General features: G+C 44.4%; 5 protein-coding genes across 5 annotated transcripts; 1 reads left to right on the forward strand and 4 right to left on the reverse strand.

The window, feature by feature from the left end:
- Positions 1-320: 320 nt before the first annotated feature.
- On the reverse strand, positions 321-3,412 carry I203_103148 (uncharacterized protein; the record flags this gene model as incomplete). The annotated part of the gene is made up of 7 exons (XM_019150723.1): positions 321-1,033; positions 1,114-1,177; positions 1,241-1,300; positions 1,390-1,819; positions 1,889-2,146; positions 2,244-2,361; positions 2,437-3,412. 7 exons carry the CDS (start codon positions 3,410-3,412, stop codon positions 321-323), a joined length of 2,619 nt encoding a protein of 872 aa, XP_018999950.1.
- An 820-nt stretch (positions 3,413-4,232) lies between these two features.
- Positions 4,233-5,786, reverse strand: I203_103149 (uncharacterized protein; the record flags this gene model as incomplete). Its single annotated transcript, XM_019150722.1, has 2 exons — positions 4,233-5,548; positions 5,618-5,786. The coding sequence occupies 2 exons, from the start codon at positions 5,784-5,786 to the stop codon at positions 4,233-4,235; spliced, it is 1,485 nt and encodes a 494-aa protein (XP_018999949.1).
- A 792-nt stretch (positions 5,787-6,578) lies between these two features.
- I203_103150 (40S ribosomal protein uS12) lies at positions 6,579-7,744 on the reverse strand (the record flags this gene model as incomplete). The annotated part of the gene is made up of 5 exons (XM_019150721.2): positions 6,579-6,597; positions 6,678-6,811; positions 6,967-7,083; positions 7,402-7,562; positions 7,738-7,744. The coding sequence occupies 5 exons, from the start codon at positions 7,742-7,744 to the stop codon at positions 6,579-6,581; spliced, it is 438 nt and encodes a 145-aa protein (XP_018999948.2).
- Positions 7,745-8,276: 532 nt separating this feature from the next.
- Positions 8,277-11,126, forward strand: I203_103151 (gamma-glutamyltransferase; the record flags this gene model as incomplete). Its single annotated transcript, XM_065517243.1, has 15 exons — positions 8,277-8,397; positions 8,460-8,504; positions 8,570-8,626; positions 8,710-8,721; positions 8,788-8,909; positions 8,993-9,160; positions 9,241-9,290; positions 9,349-9,367; positions 9,432-9,540; positions 9,603-9,742; positions 9,805-9,958; positions 10,120-10,181; positions 10,252-10,402; positions 10,470-10,653; positions 10,763-11,126. 15 exons carry the CDS (start codon positions 8,277-8,279, stop codon positions 11,124-11,126), a joined length of 1,758 nt encoding a protein of 585 aa, XP_065374061.1.
- Positions 11,127-11,361: 235 nt separating this feature from the next.
- On the reverse strand, positions 11,362-12,166 carry I203_103152 (uncharacterized protein; the record flags this gene model as incomplete). The annotated part of the gene is made up of 3 exons (XM_019150719.1): positions 11,362-11,391; positions 11,552-11,713; positions 11,858-12,166. The coding sequence occupies 3 exons, from the start codon at positions 12,164-12,166 to the stop codon at positions 11,362-11,364; spliced, it is 501 nt and encodes a 166-aa protein (XP_018999946.1).
- Between the last annotated feature and the right edge of the window lie 73 nt (positions 12,167-12,239).

Here is a 12,239-nt window from a genome sequence, read left to right on the forward strand (position 1 = left end):
TGTATAGTATCATACGGTAAATTAACATTAGCATCAACATCCGTGTATAATATAAACGATATGTAAAAATTAGATAATAAAGACAACTATGAGATACTTATACTTAGAGGTACTGTACAAAAGAGAATGAGGAAGAAGGCAATATCTATAAATCAGAGTCAAAATAGTCAACAGAGAGATATTGTGAATCCGGGGATCCTCAGAATTCCCATCCTATCAAAGCCGACACCTTCCCTTCCACTTTCTAAGATGAGTTCCGCTTTCTAAGATGAGGAAATCTATTAAATCGCTTCTACCATCGATGATTGATGATCGAGGATTTAATTCCCATTATCATCGACCGCACCATAAGTCCCACCACCCCCACCACCAGATCTAGACACCCCACTCCCACTTCCACCCACACTAAAACTAGAACTACTAACCCTCTTAACCCTCCTACTTCTTCCCCTCCCTCCCAAATCCTCTTCCACCCCACTTCCACTCCCAGTACTCTTATGTCTATCCAGTCTCACAAATGCCATACAAATTTGAGCCAATATCAAACTGCCCGCGGCAATCGCAAAGATCGTAGGAGCGTATGTCCCCACCGTCGAAGCAAATACGGTACCGAACATCAAAGGGGAAATCAAGTTTGCCCCCAAGGCATGTAAAACACTCAACGCGCCGAATAACCGCCCGGATTGGTTGGAATCCGGTAATAGAGATAATGCCAAAGAGTTGGCAGCGGGGTTGGAAGGGCCCCCCAGAGTCAATAGCATAGAGAGTACGACGAATCCCATAGGGGAAGGTGATAGTGCCAGGAGGAGGTAAGGGACCGTTTCTAGTGCGAGAGCGATACGGACGGTGAGTAAATCGAGGTGAGCAGATCGTTGTGGTTGTTTGGTTTTGGCTGGGTTGGAGGATGTGGAATTGGCTGTAATGGCTGAAGAAGTCGGATCTTCTATCACTTCCTCTTCGATCGTTGGGTTGGCAATTGCATTGGAATCCTTTTCGTTGGCGAGGAACCGAGGCTTGACATAGTGCATGACAACTAGTGACATAAAACATTGAAGCGAGTCAGCAACTGGAATGATGATGATTTTGCGCTTAGCTGAAGCTCTTCCAACCTACCCGGTACCAAGACGATGAGAACGAAACTTCTCGAGAAAGCAGTGACAGACATATAAGGGCCGAGCTGACGTAGGAATAAAGTCAGCGTCATCTTCAATATATGATCAATATCGACACAGTATCTCACCTGAGCCGAAGTCCACCCGTAGGCGTAGAACGTAAATTGCGCTTTTATAGCCATGATACCCTATCAAGTAGCGCAACACGTGAAAATGCTTTCGTCAGCTTCACCTTATATCATATCGGATTGGTCATCCTCAAAGATGCGTCACTCACAAATACCATACTCATGAAGAACAATCCCGCTCCTACAACTGTCAAATTCCAATCCCTATGTCTCTCTCCCTCTTTCTTGACTGGTATGAATATACTAAGAGGTTGTAAGAACCCAAAAACTTTCCTCATCAATCGTCTGAAGTTCCCGATTGTCCTCTTACGGGCTTTCGAAGCTTGAGCATTATTTGATATTCTTGACCAACCAGATAACAGTGGATCACTCTCCCCTTCAACTCCATCAGGAGGGAAGGGAGTTTCGTTCTCCCATTCTCTCTCAAGTTGATCTCTCTTCTTAGCCTCTTCCTTGGCAAGCTTAGCATTTTTGGCTAATTGTAGACGGGCTTGGGAAGATAATGATTCTGGTAAGAGAAACACTATCAAGGGGATGTAGAGGGTATATATTATTGCGTTGACATAGAATGGGGTCATACTAAAAGCATTCATATAATCAGCTTATGCACATATGCGTTTTTGATTGGTAAAGGCGAGTTTTACTCACATATCACCACTCCAAGTGATCAACATACTTCCCAGAACTGGACCTAACGCAAACCCAGCCATGAACATACCGCTAATCCTAGCGAAGAGGGTGACTCGACTTCCATCGGGTGTGATGTCCGATACGTATGCGTTGAGTGTAGCTGAGATCGTACTGTATCCTCCTAGTAGTCCTTCGATGGTGGGTCCAAGTAACAAAGCTCGATATCCACCTGGAACGAGGTACGGGAAATTGGCCACGACGATGAAACATATTTCGCTAGACGAGATCATCGAACTTGTCAGCTTCGGAGTTACTTATAGAGTAGAATTTGAGGATTGCTGTGAGCATAAGTGATACGAGCACGATTACTCACTTGAGCAATAATCCAATCTCTACAAAAGCGATGATCTTGGTTCTACCCAATTTGTCAGACGTTTGACCCCAAAATCCAGTCGTCAAGGCAGATAACAATCCCATCGTGAGAGTCATCACTACAACACAGCGAGGATCAGTATCAGTTGCTTCTATTCCGGCGTTCGGGTTTCATTCAGAGTCAGTCGACTTACACATGGTCAATTTGGCAGCTGCAGCCTGCACTTTCGGATCCTTCTTACACAATCTCGGATCGATCTCCTCATACTGCCTATGATCTTGCTTACCTCCATCTTTATCATCTGATGGAACTGGCGATTGTCCTTGATGATCCTTATCATCATCTCGATCAGAGGGAAGTGGTTCGTCAGGTTTCGGTAATGGTTCGGAAGGTTCAGGTCCAGGTGGAACAACGATAATGGGTCTTCCTGATGGTACAGGTGAATGTTTACTTGAATTGTTCGATGGATGATGTAAATGATACTGATATATATCATGTTGTAATTTTAAGAACCATTTATCTGCCGGTGATAACACGTAATCGTCTCCAATCGAGATATTGCCATTGGGTTCGGGTTGAGGTTGAATCTGACGATCGACAGGTAATGGTACAAGTGTTTGATCTTGATCCCCTTTTGTCAAAGGTGTATGTACATAATTATGTATCCCCAGATTATAGGCTTGATTGATATGTACCTCTTCGATAGCCCGCAGGTGATGGCCACCTGTCGAATCCTTCGTAGCTGATGGGGGATGAGCAAGACAAGCTAGATTAACGAACAACTCAGCTTTGGGTGCGATTGACATCCCTATACACAGTGGTACACCAAGGATGAAAGGGTATAACCATCTGGGACTAGGTTTTCGCCATTCGGGTACATCGTCTTCTGCATCATCGACTGTCCCATTCCCATTGAACGGGTCTTCGGGTGTTTGAGGTAAAGGGGAAGGAATCGGAGTATTATGTTCGGAAAATAGGGCTCGCTCGTTTATCCCATTGGCAGATAATCCAACGTCGTCGAATGAGGGTACGTAGTTGTGTTGTTGGTTGTGCGGAGTGGGAGTAGATGATCTGGATTGGGACTGTGAGCTGGTGTGAGCATGGGGTGGTTTAAGATGAGATGGAAGGGATGGATTGGGTCGGAGGGTAGGTCGAGTGGACGATGACATTTTGAGTGTTGTGGGATAATAAGATCGGCCGATGGTAAGTAACTCTAAGAGGGATCGGCTGGTTGTACAAGCAAGGATGCTTCTGAAGAGACACTACAGATATACGAGGATGGGAGGTGGGTTGATCTTTGGACCAGGAATAATACTAGAACTTGACCGTTCCCAGATGGTGGAAGGGAGAGCGCCTAATCCGTAGGTTGATCGATGACACTTGTAAGGCGAACGGGCATTATCAAATTGAGAGTACCAAAGGAATCTACTGTACAGAATACGAGCGGTTTTCGTCAATTCATACTTCTACAGCACACATGTTGTTATAATGGGATAAGAGATTGATATGGACACGCTCAACGACATATGATTCGATTGTAAGATGATCGTGGTGAGATCGATAAGTGAGATGCGGTGAGTGGCCAGTGTGATTGCTAAAACACAACGTTATCGTCATGGCTCATAGCTTATGATGCCCTTCGGTCATTTCCGATGGACCCACACCATATGGGTACTCGCACCCGCAACTCTGACTGATTCCAGCAAACTGAACGACGTGATACAACTGATACGGGTACTCTCTCACTTACCAATTCGCAACTCGATGCATGACTGTATCGAGCAATCAAAGAGAAAGATAAGAGTATAGACGTCATTAACTTGGGTCATTATCATCATCGTTATCATAATTGTATAAATTGTCCATTGATATATCAAAGCATCTAATCCCTTTCGTACCTATTCTCATATCTGTATACAACCAAGTTCCATCTGCCAGTTCCATCTGCCAGTTCCTCCCAATCCATGTTGGCACACTCGATAGTCTATCCTATGCAGCTACCACCACTCCCCTCGTACCTTCTTTCAACCCCTTCAACCTATCCCCATACCTCTCCAACACATCTTCAAACTCTCTACATTCCCTATCCAACCTCTCCTTGATGGTCCATCCTTCTTCCCCTCCTCCAGCATTATTCCTAGTCAAACCGATCTTCAATCTTTCTGCTTCCCATTCCTCTATTTTCCTCCTAGCTTGTTCTTCTACATTTTCCCGCTCGCGATACGAATCAATAGATGATTTTATACCTTTCATCATCCTCGCCAAGGATGTATGGAATGAGGTGGTGGTATGAATCGTATCTTGCAAATTCCTCAGAGAAAGTAAAAGTATGTCGTTATCTTTTTGTATAGCCATTATTAATTTAGGCAGATCCTGAGCTGGTCGGTGGTGTTTTGATGGGGTGATGGGTGACATTAGCGATTGATCAGATGGATATGTGAGGAAATAGTCATGCTCGTCATCATCAAGGAGTAGACTATCCTGCGGATCTATATGATCTTGTTCGTGAGATAAAGCAATTCGAGGATTCTTCGATAATTCTTCCCCTTTAGATAAGTGATTATTGTCATCAACAATCGATTCACCTGTCCATCCTAAACTTTCTCCTTCCTCCTCCTCCTCATCCTCCTCATTCACATCAATCAACTTGTTATCTGCACCACCCATTCTTCCGTTGCCTTCCAACCCACCTAATCCAACTTCTCTCCACCAAATTCCTAGATCCCTAATCCACTCATCTCTAGTCCGCTCAACTTCATTCATCCTATTCAGATGCCTCTGCAACCTAATTTCTACATCTTCTTCACCTTCTCCCTGGTGATGTTGATTTATCTGTCGTAAGGAATTTAACAATCTGGAATTGTTTGATATACCTTCTGATAAGACGATCAAAGCTTCTTGAATCCCTACTTCCTTGTCATTTACAATTAGAGGGCGCAAGGATCTAACGGACGATTTGTGGTTGACTCGTAGGGACCGAAGAGAAGATTTGCTTTGTATACCTCTGACTCTTACTGGACTGGCGGCAAGAGGTAGATTATCAAATTGATCTTGCTCGTACTCGTAATTGTCGGAATCTTCAGCTTCAAAATGAGGTTGAGTAGAGAATGAATGGTTTTGTCCGTACTCCAATTCCAACTCTAGATCTAGATCTATTCCCCTGTTTGGCGAGATATCATCGAGGTTGGTAGGTTCGTATGAAGATTTGGCGGTTCTTCGTCCATTCTGAGGAGGAGTGATTGGCTTTGGCGAGCTACCATTCCTGCCTGAAGGGGTCGGAGGGGTAGAGGGAAGTTGTGTTACGACTACAATACGGAATGAGCTGTGTCTGTTGCCCACTTTCATTAAAGTCCAAGGTGCATAATCCGACTTACCATCGAACTCATCTCCTGCTTCAGCATGCTCGAGATTATGCTCCGACCCATAGTCTAATCCAAATTCATCGGCAAGCGACTGTCCCAATCCTATCCCTTCTCCTTGGTCTAGAGAAGGATCATTATCGAATGCTCCTGCTAATTCATCTGCCAAAGAGGAGAAAGCCATAATCTCGAGCAAAGGCCAGAGACGAAGTTAACTTGTGTCCAACGCAATGGCCAAATGACTAGATGAATGTCGAATGATGTGTAAATTATGTGATGAACACTAAAGTATCAAAGGAGGCTGAGGCTGGATTGGGGCGAATATGAATACTGATGACGTGAAGGGAGATATATGCTGTGCTATCAATTATCTATACAACGAGTTATGCGATGAGTCGAAGAGTATCGTTGACATGATGGTATGAGGACATGATGACAGCTACAGTTCACTGTAGAGTGGTCTGTGCAATCAACACACATACACATACAGATGAACAGTGAGCAATGGGGGATCAAGAAATGTGAAACATCACTTTCACGTCTCAACGGATGAACCCAGAAGGCAGAATTCAGACCTGTCCGGAAACTTGGGTGCAGTCATTGGAATTACAATCTGGCTATGCTATTCGCAGGAAGGACGATAGCTCTGGACATGTTGTGGATTATCAAGATCTGAGCGTGAAGTGAACAGTGCTGCGAGAACAGCCTAGGATAGCTCACAGCCTCACAGTCATGGTGTCTGAACAGTGGAACTCCGAGCCCCCATGCGAGATCAATCGTATATCCACTCCAATCCAACACATGCGAGCGATGATGACTTCCTTTCTCAATACATGATGCACCTCATCCGCCAATTCTTAAACTTGAATCATCTCTGTACGTTGCATCGGGTTCAGATCATACATGCATCCCAGTCGTCCAAACCAAAAGTTACGATAAACAATGCTGGATTTTTGATGGTATTGTAACGAATGGATTAAGATCGAGGCTTCTCCCTAAGCGCCGTCAAACAGAATTAGCGTTTCGCCCATGACTAATCGATAAGACACTTTTGTCGTAGAGAAGGATCACTCACTTCTTCTCCTTCCAGAGAGCGAGGAGACCAACACCTGAAACTTTAACGACCTTGAATCGCACACCGGGAATATCACCCTTGGCTTTTCCTCGTCGACCGAAACCGGAAATGAGAACTTCGTCGTTTTCATCGGTCTGAATGAAGTGAACTCGAGGGTTAGCGGGTTTCCACGATGACGTGAAAGAGAGTGTATAGTATGACGATCAGAGGGGATATGGATCATATCGGTAACAATCGTATGTGGAAAGTGTGGATGTGTGGAAGGATGTACAATAGAAACTGAACTCACGAAGTTCAAACAACCATCATTGGGTACGAAAGCGGTAACCTTCTTTCCGTTCTTGATAAGTTGGACTCTAACACATTTTCGGATAGCGGAGTTGGGTTGTTTGGCTTCGACACCGACCTGAGTGATTGAATCAACTAGTCAGTATAGTTGTTCCTACTCATTTGACGTCTGACATCTGCTCGTCCTCCCCCTACGACCGAATGATGACTAAAACCTTATATCTACACAGATGAATTTCGAGGAAAAGGTGGACAATAGGTGTAATGATCCGATCTCAGATTGTCTTGGACCGTCGTTTTCCATATCATCCGAAATTTCTTCACTTGCATCCACATCCTCGATCCACCTTTTCCTGACGTCCATCGACCACTCCCAATTCTTCTGCACAAACGATATATTCCCACACTACATCACAGTCCGACGCTCTAAACTCACCTTTTCCAATACGATACCCTTGGCGTGAGAAGAACCACCGGTAGGAGAGGTCTTGTAGAATTTACCAAGAGCTCTCTTCTTGTAGTTCTTGTCGGCCCATCGGTTCTCCCTTCTGGAAGTTCTGAGCTTTCGGGCGGCTTGTAAACCTCGAGGCTTGTTGGCTGTGTGTGAAATTATGGTTGATAGGGTGGGTAGAGGAATATGTTGAAAGGGATTGTTGGTTGGTAATTGAATAGCGAATATCGAATGGATGAATGGATAGGTTGAAGATCGAAGTAGAATCAATCTAGATCAGCATCCTCCTTTCTTTCTCCTCATCATACGAAGCATACTCACAACCCATGTTGACTGACTTTGAAGGATGAAGAAAGAGAACCACCCGAGATAGATGATCGATAAAAGATGTTTTACACGAATTGCAAACCCAGCAAGCAACCACCGACGGTATCAGAGTGAGAGAGTGAGTGAGTGAGCAGGCAGCAGCAGGCAACCAAAGCAACCAAGCCAGCGAAGGATTTCCCACACTACACTGCTCGCTACGGTGGAGTGATACTATAACATGAGGACAAACGGTATTACGTGAAAGGACCAAGATTGTGGCACATCAAGTGAGCTCCCCTAACACCGATACCAGTGCTTTATCACCGAATAGATCGCTTTCATCAAGGTGCATCCCATCGGTGACTTCCACTTTCGGGTATGACCGGTCCGTCACATGGGGTAATGAATGCCGGTAGACTAAAATGATTGATACGAACAGACGTGATCAACAATGATAAGAGGGACACTACGAGCAATGCATTTACAGTCAATAGGTCCTACTCCCACCTGATCATAACACTCAGAGCACTCCCAATTGCATAGACATCATCACCATGGCTCCTCTAGACCTTACTAGGCTTCACCCCTCCTATCAACCTCAATTCTCTCACTTCCCTTCCCGGAGATCAACGATATTTTCCACAAAGGGGGTGGTAGCTACCTCCCAGCCTTTAGGTGAGTGATTCAGCTTGACTACGAACCACTTAGGTTTTCAGCTGATAACATGATATGTACAGCATGTCAAGCAGGTCTGGAGATCTTGAATAAAGGTGGTAACGCTGGTGAGCTAATTTGCTCTCGAGGTTGGTCCCAGGAAAGTTAACTCATAGGTGTTCGATGTTCTTAGCCGACGCTGCTGTTGCTACTGCTGCTGCTCTGAATATTACCGAGCCATCATGTACTGGTGAGCTTGATTGTGATAAAAATCATGGCCCCATGTCCGAGATCAACAGCAGCTCATTATCTTGTGATCATCTTTGCTTCTAGGTATTGGAGGTGGTAAGCTAGCTAGCTGATCGTGGTAAGAATTCGTCAACTGACTAACACGTCAAACCACATATATAGACATCTTCTGTCTCTTTTACGATGTCAAAACAAAGACTGTCAAAGGTATCAATGGTTCAGGTAGATCACCCAAAGCTTTGACATTTGAATACCTAAGGAAGCAAGGTATAACTGGAGACAGTGTATGTCACATCTTCTCTTTAAATCTATCAATTGATCTTTAGATTAAGAAGGACCTACGACTGACCACGAAGTGCATCCGCAGATCCCTCTGACCAACCTCAACTCGGTTACTGTACCATGTGCCGCAGCAGGATGGCTAAAGACCATCTCAGAGTTTGGGTCCGGTAACCTGACAATGAGGGAGATCTTGGATCCTGCGATTAGGTTGGCTAGGGAGGGTGTGCCGGAACATGAGTTGAACAGCAATGCTGTGAGTTGAACTGTCCATTACACCCCTCTTAAATGGACTTCCGTTCAGTACTGAGTAATGCATGGCCTTCCGGCCAATAGTGGCAGAAATCAGAGCAACTCATTAAGAACGCATCTCCTAATTGGAAAGAGTGAGTATATCGGACCTATCAGTTGTATATGGTGCTGATCTTTCTCTTGTGTATGTAGAATGATGATGCCAGATGGAGTAGGTAGTTTTCATTTCACAAACAGAAGAACCAAAGACTAACATACATATGTATCCCCCTCAGAACCCTCCGAAGCCATCACATGTGATGCTTCACTCCGAATTGGCTGACACTTTCGAAGCTGTCGCCGAACATGGCCGAGAGGGCTTCTACAAAGGGCGAATTGCTCAAGGTAAACATCACATCATAAGAACTAAAAAATTCAAAGCAGCTAATCCCTGTTCTATACCTCAGCCATCGTTGATCTCGTCCAGTCAGGTGGGGGAGTGATGACCCTCGATGATCTAGCCGAGTGCGATGCGGAGGTGATCCAGCCGATCAAATACGATTTCAAAGTTGGCGATGCGGGAGATCAAGGTGTATCCTTGTGGGAGGTATGTATCTCCCATGTCTTACCATCAAGGGAAGATTACTGAGCTATTATGTCGTTTCTTAGTGCCCTCCAAATGGTCAAGGTCTGACTGCTCTAGTGGCACTAGGGATAGTAGAGGCGGTAGAAAGTCAACACGGTATTGACGTCTTGGAGATACCCCATAATTCTACTTTATACCTACACATTTTGATCGAGGCTTTGAGACTTGCTTTTGCGGGTGAGCGAAATCGTATCTTCACACGAGAGCAGGTATGCTAACAGTCTTTCTTTCTTGGTTCGTTTAACTGGTTGGCGATCATAGACAGTGAGTGATTGTCTCTCAGCTTGTTTTTGGGTGTCTTTGTTTCGATATCAGCTGATGTGTATCATTAATTACAGCTAGATACTATGTGACCGATCCCGAAGTAGTGCACGTTCCTGTCAAAGAGCTCCTGTCAAAGGTCAGTCACTTAGACAACACAACGATCTTAGACCATGATTATAACCATGCTGACACTCGATGTATCTTAGGAATACCTGAACAAGCGAGCTGCTCTGATTGATCTTAAGAAAGCAGGTCAAATCACTCATGGGGATCCTATCAACTCGAGTGATACAGTGTACCTGGCAACATCAGATAAAGATGGGAACAGTTGTTCTTTCATCGCATCGAATTATGCTGGTGAGTCCAGTCGACTTCACTCAACATACAGTATTGCTGTATACCCTGACACTTATCTATTGTATAGGCTTTGGAACCGGTGCTATACCCAAAGGGACAGGTTTTACTCTACAGAACCGAGGAACCGGATTTACGCTAGAGGAAGGTCACCCTAATAATATAGCAGGCGGTAAAAGACCTTATCATACGATTATACCTGCTATGGTCACTCAAAATGGCGAGCTGTTGATGTCTTACGGAGTGATGGGAGGGTGAGTGATAATTTCTCACAAGTTCATTCCCTGATGTCATCAATGTTTACTCTGAAAGAAACTTGGAGAGCAGCGAGGTTGAAACTTAGGCTGATATTCTACCTTATAGATTTATGCAACCCCAGGGACACGTCCAAGTCCTTCTCAACAAATTACGAGGATTCTCCCCACAAGCTTCCCTCGACGCACCTAGATTCTGTATCTCAGCTGGTCTACCGGATACTTCCCAAAAAGGTTCTCTGGCTGGAGCGGGCGATATAAACAGTGAAATATGGTTCGAAGATGGTATTTCCTCAGAGACAGTCGATGAATTGAGAGCTTTGGGACATCGATGTGAAGTCGCGAGTGGATTTGCTAGGTCTATAGCTGGGAAAGGGCAGATCATTCAGAGGGTGATTGACCCGAATGGAAGGAGGGTTTGGGCGGCGGGGTCGGATTTGAGAGGTGATGGATGTGCTGTTGGACAGATTTGATATGACAGATGAATAAATGTAAGAGTGTTATGATGTGATTTTTTTGTTGCAAGATAAGGAATAGGGGATAGAGCAGAAAAGGAAAGATAGACAAGAGATTAGATATACAACTTATGCATGGTATATTTCTGACATGAAGGGCCCCGTTATCCTCGTACTAGGTTATTTACGGGTCGAGTCGATGTGGTCGATTGGCATCGTCTATTTGATGTAGTCTTGATCAAGATGTTCTATACTATTTCCACTTATCTACGAATTCGTCAGACTAATGGATACAAATGTGACAAATACAGTAGAACAATTAGCTTTTATTGTAACAAGATTCACATAATGAAACGCTCGATTTGAGATGATATCTTGACCATTATTGGCATTGCCATCCATATAACAAGGAGGCAAGAGGGGAATCGCATCATTGCACTCACCTTGGAAATCAGTACTTTCCAATCTACCTCCTTCGTAGCGTTCAGAACCAGTACGAAACCATCTACATTTTGAGGTTTGACGGATGGTAACGATTCTTTACCTATTGAAGAGACTGGGTCGGAAGGTGGGAGAGCGATGTAAGTGAAATGAAGTCTACCAAGCTATAATGAATACATAACCAACAGTCAGTATGGATGTAGAGTCATCTCACTATCACCTCGCAGCTCGAAAGGTGAAAGAGAGTATGTATCGAGATAGCTCATGTGAAAAGTGTATGTATGAGTATGAAGAATAGACTGACTCACCTCACACTCTATCTTACCACTATCGTCCCTTGCCCACTGACTAGCTAATCCCAATAACAACCTTGTTCTCTCCTGTCTCTCCAAGTATGGTTCCTCATCTTCATCTTCATCTTCATCCTCGTCTTCTGCTGTACCATCTTGGTCTTCAACTTGATCCTGGTCATCATCTGTGGATGACTCGTCTACACATGCTGAAGATACCAGATGACCGTTCGGGTAAATTAACAGTGCAGTATGAGGTCCGATGGACGAAGAGGGGGAAAGGAGGGAAGTTAAGGTGAAATGAATCTTGGATGGTGATATTAACATTGTGAAAGATACTGGCGATTGAGATGTCCGTCTTGGAAAGACTATGTTGGGGAGGATGAATCTATAGACAATG

This window comes from Kwoniella mangroviensis (genome assembly GCF_000507465.2).
Source record: "Kwoniella mangroviensis CBS 8507 chromosome 1 map unlocalized Ctg01, whole genome shotgun sequence".
Lineage (NCBI taxonomy): Eukaryota > Fungi > Basidiomycota > Tremellomycetes > Tremellales > Cryptococcaceae > Kwoniella > Kwoniella mangrovensis.